Genomic DNA, 20,925 nt, shown 5'->3' on the forward strand with positions numbered 1-20,925 from the left:
TTGAGAAAGATTCGATTAGAGGAGGATACGAAAAGGAAACGTCTCTGTCAGAAGATACAGAGTAAGGAGGGTGGGAATACGAATAAGTAAAGTTCTTTGAACAAGAGGCAGATGGGAATACGGAACATGAAGGAATGGGTTTTTGCTGGTTCCGCATGTTAGGACATCTGGGGAAAAGAGGAATACAGGCTTAATTATCGTGATTTCTTTGAATACCGCCAGTGATTATTGGTTGGCATTTTTCTTTCATCCAAGATACCACATTGTGGCTTCGTAATAAAGCCCGAAGGTCTGCAGCCCGGACCTGCTATCTCATCGTCAGATGGTTCATCATTTTCTCTCAAATCAGCCCTCAGATACAGGTAAAAATCTTGACCTAGTCGAGAATCGAACCTGGGACCTCTGGGTGAGAGGGATTCTCATTAGCCCTAGACCATGGGGCTGACCAGGCTTATTAATAAATTAAGGAAGTATTACGATGTAATCAAGGTTACCGCTTAATTTGAAAAGTTTATCAGAAAGAAAATGCAATGTGTTTTGTAATCTCACCTTATTCTCATTATCAAAAAACTTAACATTTATCTTCTCTCGCCCTAGAAATATAATGATAACGTGACGAGAATCTGACCTAATTACTCGTTTCATTTGGATCCCGTTTACAGCTGTCTAACGCACCGTTTTGGAGCAAATCGTCATTGCTAGATGAAATCCCTCCTCTCTCACTTCTCTGTCCTCCTCTGGTAATCCCCGTGTTAATTGCATGTAGGTTATGCGCGTAGACGTAGAAAGCGGAAATCCCTTTGAGACCAAGTGATTACGAGCCTATTATTCATGTATATGTCACCCTATTGCCGTGGTGTCGGCTGCTTGGTCCCCAGTGAATACTGTGAGCTGCAAGGAAGTGAACCGTGGTCTCCAGGCAGAGCCGTATTGCATCGTAACATGATCGCTTGCTGCACCAAATTTAGCCACCATGCAGTTAATCCACCGCATGGAAACAAGGTTTGCCACATTGGCCATTTGTACTGTAGGATCCCTAGAAACTCTGTAGCAATACATTTCTGTTTTGGATCGATAAAATCAAAAGTGACGTTTCTGAGAAGCATGCTCAGGAAATCAAACCTGTATCTATATATATATATATATATATATATATATAATAAGAGTTTTTCTGTACATTGCTAAGAACTTGAACATGGTGGTATTTCTGTATCGGTCATGTCCACAGTAACAAGGAAATGCATTACTATTCCGTAATTTCTATCTGTATGTATGTGTGTATGTACACGCATAACGAGAAATCGGCTGAAGAGAATTTAATGAAAATCGGCATGTAAAGTCGGAGGATGAACCACTATAGCCTAGGCAATCGGCTTAAATCATTTTATTCTTCCTTTTCACTTGTATTACTTTCTACATTCATTTTAATTCAAATTAGCAGTGAATAGTGCGGGGGGGGGGCTCTCCTCTGAGTTGGAGGACAAATTTGCCCCCAAGTCACATAGATTTTTCCGCCGCCAGTGTAGTGAATTGAGATTTTCCCACTCATCGGGTACTCCTAGGAAACAGATTAGTAAAACGGCATCGTTTCTGCCCTGGGACTCTCCACTATTCGACGCCTCCCCCCCCTCTCCCGCCGAAAAAAAAGACGAAGAGTGTTCACGGATCACGGCTGTCTGCGGCTTGGTCATTCCAGCTCTGGAACTTTAGATTGTTAGACCGGCAGCGTAGTAGCCTGCTGTTCGTTAAAAGTGAGAAAATGTGTGATTTTTCATTTGATCGTGTATTTCATATGAAAGCATTGCTTTTAATCGCACCATTCCTACTGACGTCATTGTAATGACCTATGTTCATTTGAGTTGAGAAAATCACAAAGACAGTCTGCGCATTGAGGTCTCCCATAACTATCACTTCCACATCGGTGAGTACTTCCTTGAGTGTCTCCAAGAATTCCTCTAAATTTTCCTTACTGTTTTCAGTTTGGGATGCATAAACTTGGATTAAATCTCTCACTCCTTCTCCGTCCTCAGTCGTACTCTGCTTATTCTATCACTAACGTAGTCTACCCTATCCACATTTTCACCCAGGATTTTGTTAACAATCACTTCTACTCCATTATTTACCTCACCTCCTCCACTCCAGTATAGAGTCTTCACTCCCTTTACCCTCCACGTGACTTATTATTATTATTATTATTATTATTATTATTATTATTATTATTATTATTAGTATTATTAGTATTAGTATTACAGAAAGAATACAAAGCAAATACTATTCTCTTTAGGACATGAAGCTGAAACACACAGCCAGTATTCATGTAGTGTCAATCTCCAATATCTGCCGCCTTGCGAGAAGAGCTGTGGGCAAAGGCCTGTGACAAGACGAGAGCGAAAACTGTGGCTGTTTCTTTACTGCGGTGACTTAGACGACGATATTATACTGTATACAAAGCTTGTAGCGTTTTTAATTTTCCTGCTCTCCATGGACATTAGCTTTCTTCGCCAGATATCCTAACTTTTCGAGAAATCAAGACGACTACTACTACTACTACTACTACTACTACTACTACTACTACTACTACTACTAGATTGATAGCTTACATCGATAATACCATGCTTCACGACCTCAAGCTGGGTCGTAAGATTTTGGGACGAGAAGGCAACGTCAGTGGCACAACAGTCATTTCTCACCCATTCCGTCGTATCAGACGCTGGCCTGTTGTTTTGTATTGAGCTATAACGGCCTCCAGCTTCGTGTTCTAATTACGTGCGTCAATTCTGTTAACCTATGTGTATGGGTGCAAGTGTGTTTCAACCGTATTGGGGCTGCGGCTGGAAAGAAACTATATACCATCCCACTATTTGCTCAGGAGTTGAGTCTGACTTCTCTCTCAAATTCATGAACAGTGACTATCTACCAGAACTTACTTACTGTGAATTGTTCTCTAGAAGCTGAAATGTCACCAGATTCTCTCTTTTGTGCGCTGTTTGTTAGTTACAAAAGTAATAGTTAAAGCTAAACTGTTTACAAGATTTGTATTCCTCGCCTCAAGGGTGGGGCAGGTGACTTAGTGGACAACGCCCACTCTGCAGCCAGCTGGGTCTAGATCGGTGGATCTCAAACTGGGGGAGCGGGAGATTTACAAGGGAGCTACAGACAGTCAGAAGAAAAACTAAAAGTCATACCTGATAAATAGAGAAATTAATATGATATACTGCATTAACACTTGTGATCCATACCTGTATTCCTGCGAGATTAAAAATAAAAACAATGGCTGCTAAGAGTGAAAAGTGTGGTTCCCGTGTATTCGGATTCATCATCCTCCAGCCAGCTATCAGACCATGTTATCCATTACAGTCTCAGTCAGTCTTTTATCTGATGTGCAGGAGATATTTTCCCAGTGGGCACGTATTGTAAGGTTTGTTTCAGGGTCCTTTTGTCCAATCTCTGGACATGCCTCTTCCAGTTTTGTCACTATGTACCAAAGCACAGTTCCTCTTCTTTAAACCGGACGAGTTGGCCGTCGGGTTAGGGGCGCGCAGCTGTGAGCCTGCATCCGGGAGATAGTGGGTTCGAGACCCACTGTCGGCAGCCCTGAAGATAAATTTCCGCGGTTTCCCATTTACACACCAGGCAAATGCTGGGGATGTACTTTAATTAAGGCCACAGCCGATTCCTTTCCACTCCTAGGCCATTCCTATGCCATCGTCGCCATAAGACCTATCTGTGTTGGTGTGGCGTAAAGCAAGTTGTTGTAATGCCTATTCTTAAAGGCAAATTGTTTTAATATTCAGTTAATTAATGCGAGTGGAAATAATGCATTAATTAGTTACATGTTTCCTTTCGTATATTTTTCGACCTACTGTTGGGGAATCAAACCCACCTACTTCCGGATGAACCGAACACGCCTTTGCCGCATCGGCCAAGCAGCCCCTAATAATAATAATAATAATAATAATAATAATAATAATAATAATAATTGCATGGCATTGGCTACCGTTTGCAGATATTTTACTCTGACGCCATTTAGGCTGCCTGAGTGTAAATATCGATGATCCGTTTTGCTCTACCAAATGACAGTGAAATGTACTTACGTTGAGCGATCTGTGGCTGAGATCTGAGTAATTTTGTCTTACAAACCGCAACGGAGATCTTTTACATGTCGAAGTCCTAGAATATTGGGTGCCGAATTCACTTGTTTTCCACCCTTCAAAAATCCGACTAACTATGCCAGGTTTTAAGCCGCCATCTTGGGATTAAGAGGCCAATACTCTATCACTCTACCTGGGAATGACGAAGTTAAATTATATATTAGTGATCACTATGAATGTAGTTCATAGTATATCCAGAAAACAATCCATAGATATCAAAAAAAGGAAAGAATTCTTGTGCATCTGAAATAAATTAGCCCATACTACATTACGAGCAGTAATTTACGAGAACAGAATAGGGCCTACTTCAACTTTGCACCGCGCTATACATGACAAATCGAACCGGCTTTACGGGGTTAGTATAGGATTAGTCCTTTTAGATATTAAAAATGACATAAATCATAGGGGATTAGAATTTGTAGCAGTACTTCTATATGGAACTTCAAATGCTCGGATGGTGCATATAATCTGGCACCGATGGCTCTTTTAAATATAGCACTCCTCTTTGATGTAAATACTGTATGTGTGAATACTGTGAAAGTAGGCCTACTGTGTTAGTCATTAGAATTGCATATTCACCTGAGTGACCTCTAACCTTAGCTGGCAACATTTCTGTGAGAGTGTAACTTTCTTCATGTATGCTTTATTATTGAAAGTCAAAGTTAAAATATTGACATAGTCCTTGGCTTCTCGCCATGAGGCCGCAGATCGAATCTCGACCATTACATTTGAAACTTTTAAAACACCGAGCAAGTGGCCGTGCGTTTAGGGTCGCATAGCTGTGAGCTTGCATTCGGGAGATAGTGGGTTCGAACGCCACTGTCGGCAGCCCTGAAGATTGTTTTCCGTGATGTCCAATTTTCACACCAGGCAAATGCTGGGGCTGTACCTTAAGGCCACGGCCTCTTCCTTCCCACTCCTAGCCCTCTTCTATCCCATCGACCTGTCTGTGTCGGTGCGATGTAAAGCCAAAAAAAAAAAAAAAAAAAAACTTTTGAAATGTAATGTCACGTCCCAGAGGTTCAGATTTTGCGTAAAAGTGGCGGTCTCATAGCTATGATCATGGTATCAAGAGTCACGTTAAGCATCAAGGTGGTTGGATAACATATCGAAAGTAAGGTCGGATGCATAGCTTAATAGGATGTGCTATCGCCTTCACGCTCATGGTTGCGAAATCGAGTCATGGCACAGTCGGTTGGCATTTAAGGATGCTTAAATGCGAGAGATTGTGCCACTAGATTTACCGCCACTTGTAATAAAGAAGAATGTTTGAGAACTAACGTCCACCATTCTTGCGTGTCTCAAAAAGAAGAATTTGCTTTACGTCGCACCGACACAGAAAGGTCTTACGGCGACGATGGGATAGGAAAGGCCTTGGAGCGGGAAGGAAGAGGCCTTTGCCTGGTGTGAAAATGGGAAACCATGGAAAACCATCTTCATGTTTGCCGACAGTGGGATTCGAACCCACTATCTCCCGGATGCAGGCTCACAACTGCGCGCCCCTAACCGCACGACCAACTCGCCCGGTGTGTGTCAAAATATTTAGTAATTGAAATACGTTTTTTATTATTATTATTATTATTATTATTATTATTATTATTATTATTATTATTAACCGAAAGACCAAACAACATGATACAATAGCCCTGATGGGCCTTGGCCTACCAAGGCCTACAGATTACGGTCGGTGGACGAATCCTCTCTACTTTCTACATCGGGACCGCTATCTCACAGTCTGATCCTCAATTATTCTCACGTAGACTCAGTGGACCTCGAACCAACCTTCAGATCCAGGTAAAAATCCATGACCTGGCCGAAAATTGAACCCGTATCTTCCGGATATGAGACAGATGCGGTATCTCCTAGACCGTGGGGCCGAGATATTATTATTATTATTATTATTATTATTATTATTATTATTATTATTATTATTATTATTATTATTATTATTATTGGAGCCTCCGTGGCACAGGCGGCAGCGCGCCGGCCTCCCACAGCTGGATACCGTGGTTCAAATCCCGGTCCCTCCATATGAGATTTGTGCTGGACAAAGAGGGGGCGGGACAGGTTTTTCTCTGGGTACTCCGGTTTTCCCTGTCATCTTTCATTCCAGCAACACTCTCCATTAACATTTCATCTGTCAGTCATTTATCAGTGACCCAGAGGAGTGCGACAGGCTTCGGCAGCCGGCACATTTCCTATCCTCGCCGCTAGGTGGGGGCTTCATTCATTCCAATTCTGACACGGTCGAATGATTGGAAACAGGGTGTGGATTTTCATTATTATTATTATTATTATTATTATTATTATTATTATTATTATTATTATTATTATTATGCTCTTGACTAATTAGTATGACATGTTGCTATGTAGACTATGTAGAAAATGCGGCTATGCCGACAGTGAACACCTATTGACGATGTGCTCAGTTAACGTTCAATGGATATTGAGTATTTCCTCAGCTGAATGGCCAGTATCGCCGCCTTCGGTTGGGACTGTCTCGAGTTTGATTCCCGGCTAGATGAGATTTTAGCCGTGTCTGGTTAATTTCTCTGCCTCGAAAACTGGGTGGTTTTGTTTGTCTCAGTACACATCTCATGCTTACACGCAGCATACCATCCTGTCAACCACCTCAGAAGCACAAGGTAGTGAATCCATCTCTCCACACAGGACAAGTGTCAGGAATGGTATTCGTCCGTTAAACAGCACCAAATTCACGTTTGCGACACAGTTTGCACCTTCGACCTCGCTAAGATGTGAGGAAAAACGTCAAACGATGATGATTTGTTTTCTTAATTTTCCAGTTGTCACCATGTCATGTTATTATTATTATTATTATTATTATTATTATTATTATTATTATTATTATTCGTTATGCCCAACTTAGGAGCGCGATTGCACTTATTTAGCTGATGATGTTGCCTTTTTCTTCTCCCAAAATCTCATCATCTTCCCGCTGTGGCTTTTCTTGCTGTCTTCTGACCAGGTTTTGTTGGTGGTAGTGCTTGGATGGTGTTTAAAGCTGTGATTGGTGACTAATTTGATTAGTTTTAGTATTAACTTAGTACTGTATTTAAATTTATTCTCAATTCTATTAATTTTTGAAGTTTTAACTATTTTAAATATCTCACTATTTTATTTAAGATTTTGATTAGTATGTGGTTAAGTGGAAGAGAGGGCCTCCTGCCCTAACTTCGCCACTGTGAAAAAGGCATTAATAAATAAATAATGAATAAAATAAATTAAAAATAATTTTCTAAACTTAGATCTGTCTAACACAATGCCACCTGTGATGCCTATTTCCTGAAGATGTTTCCCAACTTCGAGCAGCCAATTGTTTTTTACTTTCATTGATAGGGCAAAGTTCAGAATTCTTTTGGACAATCTCTGATTACTCTTCTGAGAATATGTCTATAAACTTCCAGACGACTTTTCCTAAACGTGTCTGAGATTTTCTCTGAGTGTTGCTACATGTCATGAGATTTCCTTATCATCCAAATTTCCCCTGTACAGAGTGGTCCGAAAATTTTCCTTAAGATTTTTCTTTATTGCTTTGTACATCATTAATCAATGATCTGCCCCTAATGATCAGTGTTTGAGATGCGTATGATGTTTCAGGCTTGATTACAGTGTTATAATGACTTAATTCTGCATTTCGGTGTATAGATTTTATAGTATATCTGCTGCAAGTGAGTCTGTATGCTGATGATGATGATGATTATTATTATTATTATTATTATTATTATTATTATTATTATTATTATTATTTTTTTTTTTTTTTGATTCGTTGTGCCCAGCTGTGGAGCGCGTTTGAACTTATTTTGCACAATGTTTCTTCTTCTTTTCTTCCCAATATCTCTTCATTTTTTCACTGTGTTCCTTTCTGCGTGTTTCTGTCCAGCCTGTATTTTTTCTTGTTGGTTTCTCTGCAAATTTATGTTTGTTTACTAAGCTTCTAAATTTCATTCTATCTTGAATGGTTTCGTCTTCAATACCCATTTCTTGTAGATCATGAATTTCTGCTAACCAATTGTTGCGGATTTTCAGGGTTAGAGCTAGATTTAGAATTTTCTTTGTCAGCCTGTTGTTATCAATTCTGTGTAGGTGTCCGTAGAATTTTAGTCGTCTCTTTCTGATGGTATCTGTGATTTATTATATTATTATTATTATTATTATTATTATTATTATTATTATTATTAACAAATACATCGCAATTGGGAAATATCCCAGTGGCAGTGATCACTTACAGTAGTGTGATAAAGTAAAGTTAAAACACAATTCCCCAACAACAACAACAACAACAAGAGTACAACAAGATTCCATGGAAAGAAAATTTTACAAGACATACTACTAGTTTAACATTCCAGCATTATCATATTCACATACACACACAACTTAAGTATTTCCAGTGCTTAACACTACGGCTTACAATACTATAGGTTGAGCTTACTGTTAGCTTAACATTACAACTGATAATAAACATATATACATACATCACTATAGGCCGTTATGTCTTTCAGCGTTCAGTCTGCAAGCCTCTGTGAATTTACTAAATGTCGCCACAATCATCTATTTGCAACTAGTGCTATGGCCTTTTATCTTTAAATCGTTAGAAACGGAGTCTATCACCGTCTTGGTCTCCCTCTGGTTCTCTTACCCTCCATAACAGAGTCCATTATTCTTCTAGGTAACCTATCCTCCTCCATTCTTCTCACATGACCCCACCACCGAAGCCGGTTTGTGCGTACAGCTTCATCCATCGAGTTCATTCCCATCGTAGCCTTCATCTCCTCATTCCGAATACCCTCCTGCCATTGTTCCCACCTGCATGTACCAGCAATCATTCTTGCTACTTTAATGTCTGTTACTTCTAACTTATGAATGAGATATCCTGAGTCCACCCAGCTTTCACTCCCGCAAAGCAATGTTGTTCTGAAAACAGACCGATGTGAAGGATCCAGTGACAGTGATGATAAAGTAAAGTTAAAACATAACTACCCAACAACAACAACAACAACAACAACAGCGACAACAACAACAACAACAACAACAACAACAGCCGTACAACAAGGAATTCCGTGGAAAGAACATGTTGCAAGAACATATCCTCAAGAGATTCTGTGTCTTTTGAAAATAAAATAATAACAAGGCTATTCATATTGTGGCCTAGAGACCACTGCACATTTACTTTTATCTGTCATTCTTACTCGATAATGCAAGTGGATGTGGAAAATATATGCTTTAAAATGTTTATTACGTAGATATTCATTTTTTTCATTAAAAAGACAGCATATCAATATAAATATTTCTGTTGTGTGCAGAGAAATTGTGCAGCTCCTGCTGGCTCACGAAGCCAGTACAAACATCGTGGACGTGAAGGGATCGTCGCCCCTTCACCTAGCAGCTTGGACCGGCAATGTAGACATCGTGCGTCTACTATTGTGCCACGGCCCTTCGGTTCCCAACGTAAACCTTACGGTAAGTCAACTTTTATTATTGTACCCTGGCCCTTTCTGTAAGCCTAAGTGGTCGGAATGTTGGTGAAATTGGCAATTTGGTCTCAGAAGGCCGCTTCTACCATCTGTGCCATCTGTTTTTTCAACTCTTTGTTAAATTTTAGTTAACAAATGTTAACAATTAATTTAATTTAATTAATTTAATAACAATAATCCTATTTGCTTTACGTACCACTAACTACTTTTACGGTTTTCGGAGACGCCGAGGTGCCGGAATTTTGTCCCGCAGGAGTTCTTTTACGTGCCACTAAATCTACCGACACGAGGCTGACGTATTTGAGCACCTTCAAATACCACCGGACTGAGCCAGGATCGAACCTGCCAAGTTGGGGTCAGAAGGGCAGCGCCTCAACCGTCTGAGCCACTCAGCCCGGCTAATTAATTAATTAATTTAACACTTCGGTTAAAAGTACCCTGCGTCGCCATAAGACCTATCTGTGTCGGTGCGACGTAAAGCCCCTAGCAAAAAAAAAAAAAAAAAAAAAGTACCCTGTTTCGCGAACAAATTTCCAACAATTCTTAAAGCCAAATGTACACGTTTCCGTGAGATTTCTGACCACGTTTGACAGTGAGCGTCTTTGTTTCTTTACATAAAGCGCTCCTAGCGGTACGTTGGAATAGTATTTTGTCACACATGGTTGACATCATTATAGGTTATGGTTAGCGGAGACCGCTAAGACGTAAACATGTCAAGTAAGAGGCAACAAAAGCATTATTATGATGAATGCGAGACAGATGTTGTTATAAATTTAATTTGATGTTATAAATTTAATTTGAAGTATACGAGTGTGCTTGAAAAAAAATTGGACTGTTATATCACAACATTATATTATATTAAGTGCAATCTAAGCCTCCTACATCACGGGCAAAATGTGGTAATTGGTGTGTCCTGAATGATTTTCGGGCATTATTTTACTGAGGAGAAAATCATGTATTGTCTTGTTAATGCTGTAATGCCAGCAAGAATTGTTTGCTGAATTCTACACACTCTTGTCTTGCACTCATGAACAAAGTCGTCTACAATTACATGAAGAGTCTGAAGTGTAATATCTAAGAACTACAAGCAACTGCTGCACTAGAGACACTGATAAGTTTCAAACTGTGGGAAACTCTAACCTAGTTTCAATGTCTCCTTGTTCATTATGGCTTTGGTAACTAGGTAACTTTGTAGGAAACTTCCTTCTGACAACTCTAAAAAGTCGTTTTAATTAATATGGGTCGTCTTTTGCCTTCTTTAGTTTATAAATGGTCTTCATACAGCAGTAAAGCTTCAAACTTACGTCTTCTAGATGCTGTCATTTTGAAATTTTAAGAGCTGTTAAGAAGTTTAACACTGGGCTGCTGCCATGTTATTTTACTACAAGTATTAACCATTTGTTAGAGTTAATAATTCTTGATGGGACTTCTATTTTGTTAAGTTATATGTTATGTCTCCTTAACAGCAGTGTTAAAACTTAACATTCGTTGAAGAAACTGGGCCTCAGCCCGGCAAATGTAAGAATAGTTCGTAACTTTTATAGACAAAGGCCTGTTTCTTCCCAATTATGACTACACGTACAACAACAACAAGAACAACAACAACAATAATAATAATAATAATAATAATAATAATAATAATAATAATAATAATAATAATAATAATACATGGTCTCAGCTACCGTGTGCTGTGCAAGCATTTTAATTTACGCCGCATGGCTGCTTGCTCGTTCCTTATTACTCTAGGTCTACCAAATGGCAGTGTAAACCGAATCTCTCTTGGACGTCTATGGTTGAGTTTTAATTATTTTTGTCGGGTGAACAACAAATGTGTCAGCTGATCACTTATATGCCGACACCGTACGACATGGAGTGTCGAATGGACTTTTATCCGTCCTTCGAAAATCCATCTACCTCTGTCGGATTTGTAGTCACGATCCTGAGATCTTCTTCTTTTTCTTCTTCAAATGCCATATACAGTCCCACCAGACGTTGGGTATTCACCCTGCAGAAATCACCCCTATCTTTAGCTAACTTGAAGAGCTGTTCGGTGTTGTTGATGCAAGTCCAGTCTTTGATGTTTTGGAGCCATGACATCGGTGATCTACCAGCTCCTCGCTTGCCTTCTATCTTTCCTTGTAATAATGAGGTGTAGAAGCCTGTTCGCAGAACCTAGCCTAAATAAACTGTTTTCCTGGCTTTGAAGATGTTTTGTCAGCTCACGCTCAGCTCTAGCTCTCCTTAACACTTCATTATTGGTAAAAAAATCTGTCCAGCCCATTCTGTGCATTGTCCTGTGTAGCCACGTTACAGAGGCCTCTAATCTGTTCACGGAGGAAGCTTTGACAGTCCAGGTCTCTACTCCATGAAGCAATGTTGACCAGACGTAACATCTCAACATCTTTTGCATGAGTGTGAGTTTTAGATCATCATCGCAAAAGAGTGACCTCATAATTTGGAAAGATGATCTGGAAATCTCAACACGGCGTCAGACCTCTTTTTCAGGGTCCAGATTGTATGTTATAGTGCTCCCAAGGTATGTGAACTGACTTACTCGTTCAATGTATAGGTTATTTAATGAAATGGAAACACCTTCATGGCTGCTTCTCCTAAATGCATTGAACGCGCGCGCGCGAGCGTGTGTGTGCGTGTGTGCGTGCGTGCTATAGATGTTTTGGCCGTCTCTTAATCCATTGAACAGTCCTTAAAGGCCTGCCTGCAATGATGTCGCATATCATCTGCATAACTAATATTGTTTATGACGAATCCATTTACTTTAATATCTTCTTGAGATCTGCAGGCCGAATATATATCACTGATCCGCAGAGGGAGCTACGTACCAGAATAGACTGCAGCGACACAAATTCTTAGACTTAGTACAGGAGACTGTCGACCACAGTATTTCAAGCAACAGTGACAATTCCTCCTTTTGTTCATAAATTACATGATATGATCCGATGTCCCGAGAAGTTGAGTACACAGCCTGTACATTTTCAGACGCTGTAAGAACAGCTGTACCAGTAAACGATACGAAGAAAAATATGAAATCCTTAACTTTAATGTTTTCTACAAAGGGAATGCTCGTGAGAGGACACTTACTGTTGAAGGTATGTTTATTACAGTAAAATAAACTTTTCCTTGAGACTGGCTCCTTGACTGAACGTTCGACGTAGTGACCTTCGGCTCAAAAGGCCCTAGGTTTGATTCTAAGCCGGGCCGGTGATTTAATTCCTCTGTCTCGGGGACCGGGTGTTACTGTTCGGGTCTCAACACACACCTCTTCATTTACACACTACACATTACACACACCACTGCCAGCCACAACAGAACACAGGGAATAGTGAATACCTCCCTTCCTCCTTCCCTCCTCACGGTTTGCGTGTAGGCTTCACGGTGTTCGTCGCGTAGCTGCGAAGTGGTGAGCTCGAATCCACTGGTGTTCATCCTGAATATGGTTCCATAGTTTCACGCCAAGCTCTTGGTGGGGCTCTACCTTAATTTAAGGACGCGGCCGCTACTTTCTCAGTCCCAGCCAAACGAAGTTGCCGAAAGCCTTCGATGTGTTAGTGTGGCGTTAAAACACTAAACAAAAATGGGCTTAATCCGTAAGGTAAATCCGGGACAGATGCCGCTCCGGTAGAGATGCCGCATACACTGTAGCTAAAGGTTCCCATCGTTACAGCTAGATGGCAATATGTGTGGTTTTTCAGTTGCTAAGGAAGAACTACTGTCTGCGAGTGTGACGAAATTTGCTCGTATATTACGCCAATTATAGCCGATATCTTGATGCGAGTACACGTTTCCTCCTGACAAAGTTTTTCCGTGTATTAATTTATTGTATATTAAGTTGGCTTCAAATGCTTAAATCAGACGTTTTTAGTACAATAGACGTCAGAAGCATAACTGTAGTTGAGAGTAAGCTAATTTTGGGCCATGATAGCCTTGAGGTATGACAACAGGAGTGTGCGGCGTCTCTACCTGATAGTTGGAAGAGTTGCCGCACAACAATCCGGCTGAGATGCCTCATTGCTATCAGATTCTACAAGGGATCTGGTAACATTCAATACTATTCAGAGTGTACCGGTATTTTATTCGAATATTTTATCGTCTCACGATTTTTAATATACATAATCTATTTTTACTGATTTCATTGGTAACATTATTTTATTATATAAAATTATATTATTTTCAGAAATAAAAATTTGCGACATGCCTGCTCAGTATAAAAGTAAGGGCACTGTTAAAAGACCTCAATGGACAGAGGAAAATTTAAGAGAAGCCGTTAAAAGACTGAAAGCCAAGGAAATACTGATCAGGGAGGCAGAATCATACTAAAGAATAATGACGGAACGAACACTGAAACTTAGAATGCAGTCAGGAAATCTGGAAAAAGGCTCTCTGGGTCCAGCAGGTACAGCTACTTCAATAATCACCGAAGTCAAAATGATATTCAAAAAAGGATGACTGTATCCAGGGTTTGAGTTACAAACAGTGACTGCATGAATCTTGCTCTACATATAACGGCTGTTGCAGCAAGATTGCTAGAGAACAAAGTTTTAAGAAACAATCTGTAAAAACTTGTACGAGGATAAACATCAGTTTTTGATTCAAGAATCCTGCCTCAGACATGTTTTCAAATTACTGTCAGGGCAGAATTATATTCATTATGATTTTGATGTTTCCTTTATATAACACGACGACCCCGTTGTGTAGGGATAGTGTGCCTGCCTCTCACCCGGAGGCCCCGGGTTCGATTTCCGGCCAGGTCAGGGATTTTTCTCTCGACCTGAGGGCTGGTTCGAGGTCCACTCAGCCTAAGTGATTAGAATTGAGGAACTATCTGACGGTGAGATGGCGGCCCCGGTCTCGAAAGCCCAGAATAACGGCCGAGAGGATGCGTCGTGCTGACCACAGGCCCCTCGTAATCTGCAGGCCTTCGGGCTGAGCAGCGGTCGCTGGGCAGGCCAGAGCCCTTTCAAGGGCGTTAAGTGCCGTGGGGTTTTATATAACACAGTGAAGAATCCATTGCACATGCACATTCATAGTAAATCGAAATTAAAATTGATTAATTTAATGTTGAAAATTATCAGACAGATTCTTTTACCATTGAATGATTATATTATATGGATATAATTGTCTTGTAGTACGTTCTAGTGTTCGGTTATATTAAAATTGAAGAAAATGGCTTAAATTTGATTTTGTCATTAATTATTTTACTTGTGGCATCTCTCCCGAGCAAAGTCGGCATCTATACCGGGATCCAGGGAGAGACGCCGCTGATGCAACAATATCTTTGTTCCCTTCTTTTACCCATTTACTTTCAATTACCAATATTTTGTTCATCTCTGATCAAATGTACATGTTTTCAAATTATGCTCGATGAAATTGCAACAATGTTTAAAGTAAATATACCGAGATATAACAAAAGACATAAAAAGTGCGGCAACTCTACCGGAATTACTCTATGAGTACCGACTGAAAGGCAAGGATCGATCAAGAAACCCAACAGGTTTCAGTACCTGGTATAATGGCTGGAACCCAATCTCTCCGAAGGAGTAGCATTATCGACTCGAGTTAAAAAGCTAGCAGTGGCATACGAACTTACCAAGAACACCTACAATAAAATATGTCTCTCCCATAACACTAAGATGAAGCATTACCAGGCAGTCATCCGCCCTGAACTGTTATATGCTTCAGAATGTCTCATTAAAATGGAAGGGACTCACGTACAAGTTCGAAGTCCAGGAGAGAAAAATATTGAGGAAGATATAAGGACCAATCAAGGAAGGGAACGAATACGAACGGCATTCCAACCCTAGAGCTTTGCAAATGCTGTAAAAAGATCACGGACGTGCCCAGGAAGAGGCGCCTAGCATTTTCTGGGCACGTTTGCAGAATGCCTCATTCCAGGTCGACCAAAAGAGGAAGACCAAGTAAGTCGCCATGATTGATGGAAGTAAACAAACTGGGAGGAAGAGGTAGAGACTTACCGGAGGATGCTTAAACAAACGAGGTTCTAGGTCAAACCACCAAGACCGAGCTCGATAGCTGCAGTCGCTTAAGTGCGGCCAGTATCCAGTAATCGGGAGATCGTGGGTTCGAGCCCCACTGTCGGCAGCCCTGAAGATGGTTTTCCGTGGTTTCCCATTTTCACACCAGGCCAATGCCGGGGCTGTACCTTAATTAAGGCCACGGCCGCATCCTTCCACTTCCTAGGCATTTCCCATCCCGTCGTCGCCATAAGACCTATCTGTGTCGGTGCGACGTAAAGCAAATAGCAAACCACCAAGAAGGAAGACAGGTACCCTCTGGACGAAGGAAAGGAAGGAACAACACAGCCAGAAATGCGCAATTTCAGTGCAAATATCAAAACCCTCCCCAAAAGCAATAGTTGAATATTGTGGTCCTTAGTCGGCCTATACGAATAAAGAAAGAAAGATGATTTGTCATTGGACAGAATGTACCGTGTGCACTATATTGCAATCTTTTGTTTACCGGGCGAGTTGGCCGTGCCGTTAGGAGCGCGCAGCTGTGAACTCGCATCCGGGAGATAGTGGGTTCGAACCCCACTGTCGGCAGCCCTGAAGATGGTTTTCCGTGGTTTCCCATTTTCACACCAGGTAAATGCTGGGACTATGCCGTAATTAAGGCCAAGGCCGCTTCCTTCCCATTCCTAGACCTTTCCTGTCCGATCGTCGCCATAAGACCTATCCGTCTCGGTGCGACGTAAAGCAACTAGCAAAAAAAAAAAAAAAAAAAAAAAAAATATATATATATATATATATATATATTTTGTTTAATGTGAAACTTAGCACTTGTGTTCCTTCAGTCTCTCCTCTAAATAAGTTAGTTCCTGGAACACTTGGGCTGGATTGGAACGGCGATGAAATAGTAAAGAGCGCGTGTCAAAGGGAGTGGAGCTCCCGTGCCGGTGAAGGAATTAACTACTCCGATTCTGTCGTGTCAGTCTTCACGCCACTGAAAGCGTATCAACCCGGTCTGCGCGCGTAATGTAACAGTTACTGTAAAGGCCACTGCATTGCAGCTTTATAGACACGTAGCTTGTTAACTGTATGCCCCTTCTTTGTATTTAATCCGCCAGTCGTAATGCGCAACAAAAGAAATTAAGGTTACACTTCTTAGAATTGATAAGATTGATTTGTAAACAGGCATCTTTTGTTACGCAACCTATCGCCTAAACTTTATATCTTAATGAATCGTTATATCTATAAGTCATAAATTATAATAAAAATAATAATAATAATAATAATAATAATAATAATAATAATAATAATAATAATAATAATTCCTAATCAAAACCATTGAAAAAGTGTTCTGTAATCACTGTCAAATGGAAAATTGTTGTAGTTGCAGTAATGTTTCCGAAGTAAACATATTTTGGTCCGGTCCAAGTGATATCTAACGTACTGTAGGGCATTTTTCCATGGAGCGCAACACCGTTTAGCGGGTAGGAAAACGTCACAAAGTAAAAGCCACTTGGTTGGAAAATTTTGAGTAATTTCTTGAGGTTTAAGTGCTCCCCATTTTACACATTCTACCCCCCCCCCCCCCTCCCCCATACACACACCTCTGTACAGTAAGCATGATTATAATGTGATAGCCCATATCCCAGACGTACTTCCTTATTCTCATAGTGAATTGTTACTCCAGTGGCACTCTACATCATCTACAACCCAGTGTTCTTCACCAAGTTAGAGGTTTTTTTATAATTACAAAAAATACAGTATACGAGTATCAAAAATAATTAAATGATATTTCTTGTAAAAAGTATTCAAGGAAAAACCTTGCCTCACCTGTTGTTTGTCGCCATTCTCTTTGTTTCATGTCTTTTACATATTATTCACAAATTGGCCCGCCTGGTGACCATGACCGTTAAGGTGTCACGTCTGTATGGTCTGATAGCATGCTTATCCCGTTCGAGTCCCATTGGTCGATTGGTGAGCAACACCATCAGTATACGCGGCCTGTGATTAGTTCAACTAAGTGAGGAACACTTCGGAAATATCGACGCCCGTGATAAGTCCCACTATGTGAAGAACATGCCTTTGCTGGCGAGATGTAGTGTCTTCTGGTATGGGCTATATCAAATTTGTTACCTTCATTGACCTGTCTCAGTCTCGTTCTTGGCTATGACAATATGAAAGTGACTGAGGTATGCGTGATGCTAGTAATACCATTGCTCGTGCAGCCAGAGTCTGTTATGAATGATGTGAAAATATCGCTCATAGGGTCGGTTGGTGCATGCATTTCAGTGGGTTTGGCAGAGTGATATGTAAAAGCAACTCGGTGAGCTACAGAGGATCAAATCAGCCTTCGGGCTGAATACCCAACATACAACGTACATGTGAAGAACACCATGGGTATGCGTTGCTTGTAAGCAGTGCCCTTATTTGCGAAACACCTTAGGTTTTTGTCACCTGTGATTTGTGCCATTGTGTGTGACATACCTTGGGTCTGCATTACCTGTGAATAGTACCGCTATGCGAGAAGCACTATGAGTCTATGTTACCTGTAATTAGTACTACTGTAGGAGGAACACCATTGTTCTGCTTTACCAGTGATTATTACCATTATGAGGGCCTGGTGACCTGGATTTCGGTCCACTTTATATATCATCATCCCAGTACTAAAGCATTCGGTATTGGATCCACTGATTGCTTTTTTTTTCACGATCATTTTTCATCAACATTCGTTTTAGACTCGAGTCAGGGGATATATTTTGAAGTTTTAATTATCGTGTCTTTTCGTTCACCTCGTACTATTAGGGGCCGATGACCTAGCTTAGACCCTTTTAAACAACAGTCATCATCAAAATTTAGCTTGCTTTCACAATTACACTTCGCAGTACTGTGTGTCAGTAATTTGTTGTGAAATGACGTGGTTGGGGATATATGCAAGTTTGAATTGATTGGGTTAGGGTATGTACAAGCTTTAGCTAAGGATAGCAGAGGAACGTAGTGGACTGCAGGTATAGGACACGAGGTATGTATCTGGTTCATATCACTGGATCCTTGTGGAATTCGTAACGCAAGTATATTTACACAACTTAAATACACACGTAATACACAGTAAAAGAAGACTCCCTACACACACACACACACACACACACACACACACACACACACACACACACACACACACACACACACACACACACACACACACACACACACACACACACACACACATACACACACACACATACACACACACACACACACACACACACACACACACACACACACACCCCTCTCCGAATGTGCTAGTTGGCACTGAGTATGTCACTGTCTTACGTCACGTGACCGACTCACCGCTCCATCTCACAGACTCCCTGTCGTTAAGGGTGGCGGCAGGAAGTGGCAAGTAGTCACCTCTCCTACCTAGTGGACAGTGGTATTACAAAGGAGCACTGTCCTAATCAGACCTCTGGCGAGGGCTAGCTATAATTAAAGAAAAAGAAAAACGGCAACGTTAAGTCTGGTGATTAAACATGCCGCCCGCAAAAAAAAGTGCTGAACACCTTTTTCACACGCATAGTAAGAAAACAAACGAACGAACATGAAGACAGCTATAATACAAAACACACAACGTTCAGATATCGTCTCCTCGAGAAGTAGGAAGTGGACAAAGTTTTGCAGTAGTTGCTGCATTGAGTCGTACGTTATTCAGATGTTGTTCGGTAGGGTAGTGATAGGTCCTCCAATTAGAAAGTGATCTGGAATGATAACAACTAGATCGTTGGTATCATCGGATAGGGGGACTAGAGGCCTAGAGTTTAGACAAGCTTCGATTTGTGTTGTGAGCGTTGACAGTTCTTCGAAGGTAAGGTATGCCGTTCCCATGACTCGTCGAAGATGATGCTCGAATGATTTGATGCCAGCCACCCAAATGCCTCGCAAGATGTGGAGCCTGAGGCGGGATGAAGTGCCACTGAACCGCTGAAAGCCTTCAGTGCTAGCGAAGGGTGAGATCTCTTGTTGATGATGTTCTTCGTCCAACAATCTCTGCAGTTCCCGGAGCTCTCTGTCAGCGCCTACGAAGTATCTGCCATTGTTCGAATATATGTGCGCAGATCTTCCCTAGTCGTTTGAGAGCAGCAAGAAAGGGGCTGGGTAGTGATGCTGCTAACTCTTTCCAGGTTAATAGCCCTAGTAGCCAAACATACAAAAATTGATAATAATATTTCAACTTTGCGCTGTTTTCATGACAGCCTGACTTTGTGTCAATCCCGAAGTGTAAGAATGGATTGGCAAGTGATACTCTGTAGTTTGGCAACTGACCCATTAGTTGTTGGGCATTTTTTGCCTTGAGCTTTTGACAGTTGAAGCAATGGTGTATGATTTTCCGACAGGTATTCCTTCCGTTTGGTATACAATATTGCTGGCGAAGAGAAGAGAGTAGCAATTGGCACCCAGGATGTAACATTCGTCGATGTTCGTTCTCGATAATCAATTTAGTTAGATGGTGACTTGGGGGCAAGATTATATGATGTTGGTTGAAAGGGAGCTCCGATCGTTGTAATCTGCCACCAACTCGAAGAAGTCCTTGCTCGCAAAGAAATGGATTAAGGGATATAAGCTTGCTCTAATTACTAATCACCTTTGTAGTCCGAAGAGCCTGAATTTCTGCACCATATGCTGATGCTTTGACGCTCTTGGTACACGCATATAGCCCAGAACGCAACTCTTGAAGGGCCAGTTCACCAGTCTTCCTTTGCCTAGGAAGAAGTTTGGTGTCAGCGACAAATCTGAGGCAGTATGCTGTCACTCTTAGCAGTCGTGCAAGCTATGAGAACCGCTTCATGAACTAATCTTCAGGTTGAAGCGCCACGAAACTGACCACAGGCTTCCGCTGTTCCGGGATGTCCTGAGTCTCTGCAGAAGGGATTGAGTCAGACCATGGCAGAGTATCTTCCACAAGCCACAGTGGTCCATTCCACCAAAGTGATTTAGCGATAAGGGCGTCTGGGGTGAGTCCCCATAAAATCAGATTCGCAGGATTATCTCTTGAAGCAGCGTGCTTCCAATCTGCAATCAATGTGCTGTGAATCTCCGCAATTCTGTTGGCGATGAAAGTTTTCCACCGTGTAGGAGATGCTACAATCCATGAAAGAACTATTGTCGAATCTGTCCACAACTGGATGCTGCTAATATACAAATTTAAGACAGATATTACCTTCTTGGGAAGACGAGCTAGAAGCAATGCTCCACAGAACTCTAGACGAGAAAGGGAGACTCTTTTCAGTGGGGCGACTTTTGATT

The 20,925-nt window shown here is 41.1% G+C and overlaps 1 protein-coding gene across 1 annotated transcript in view; it reads left to right on the forward strand.

Annotated features, from left to right (window-relative positions):
* The window catches only part of LOC136866023 (ankyrin repeat and SAM domain-containing protein 1A), an 878,495-nt gene that overhangs the window by 193,722 nt on the left and 663,848 nt on the right, over positions 1-20,925 (forward strand). The window contains exon 3 of the mRNA XM_067142633.2: positions 9,473-9,629. Coding sequence (XP_066998734.2) covers positions 9,473-9,629 — 157 coding nt within the window. The remainder of the gene's footprint in view (positions 1-9,472; positions 9,630-20,925) is intronic.

This window comes from Anabrus simplex, chromosome 3 (assembly GCF_040414725.1).
Source record: "Anabrus simplex isolate iqAnaSimp1 chromosome 3, ASM4041472v1, whole genome shotgun sequence".
NCBI lineage: Eukaryota > Metazoa > Arthropoda > Insecta > Orthoptera > Tettigoniidae > Anabrus > Anabrus simplex.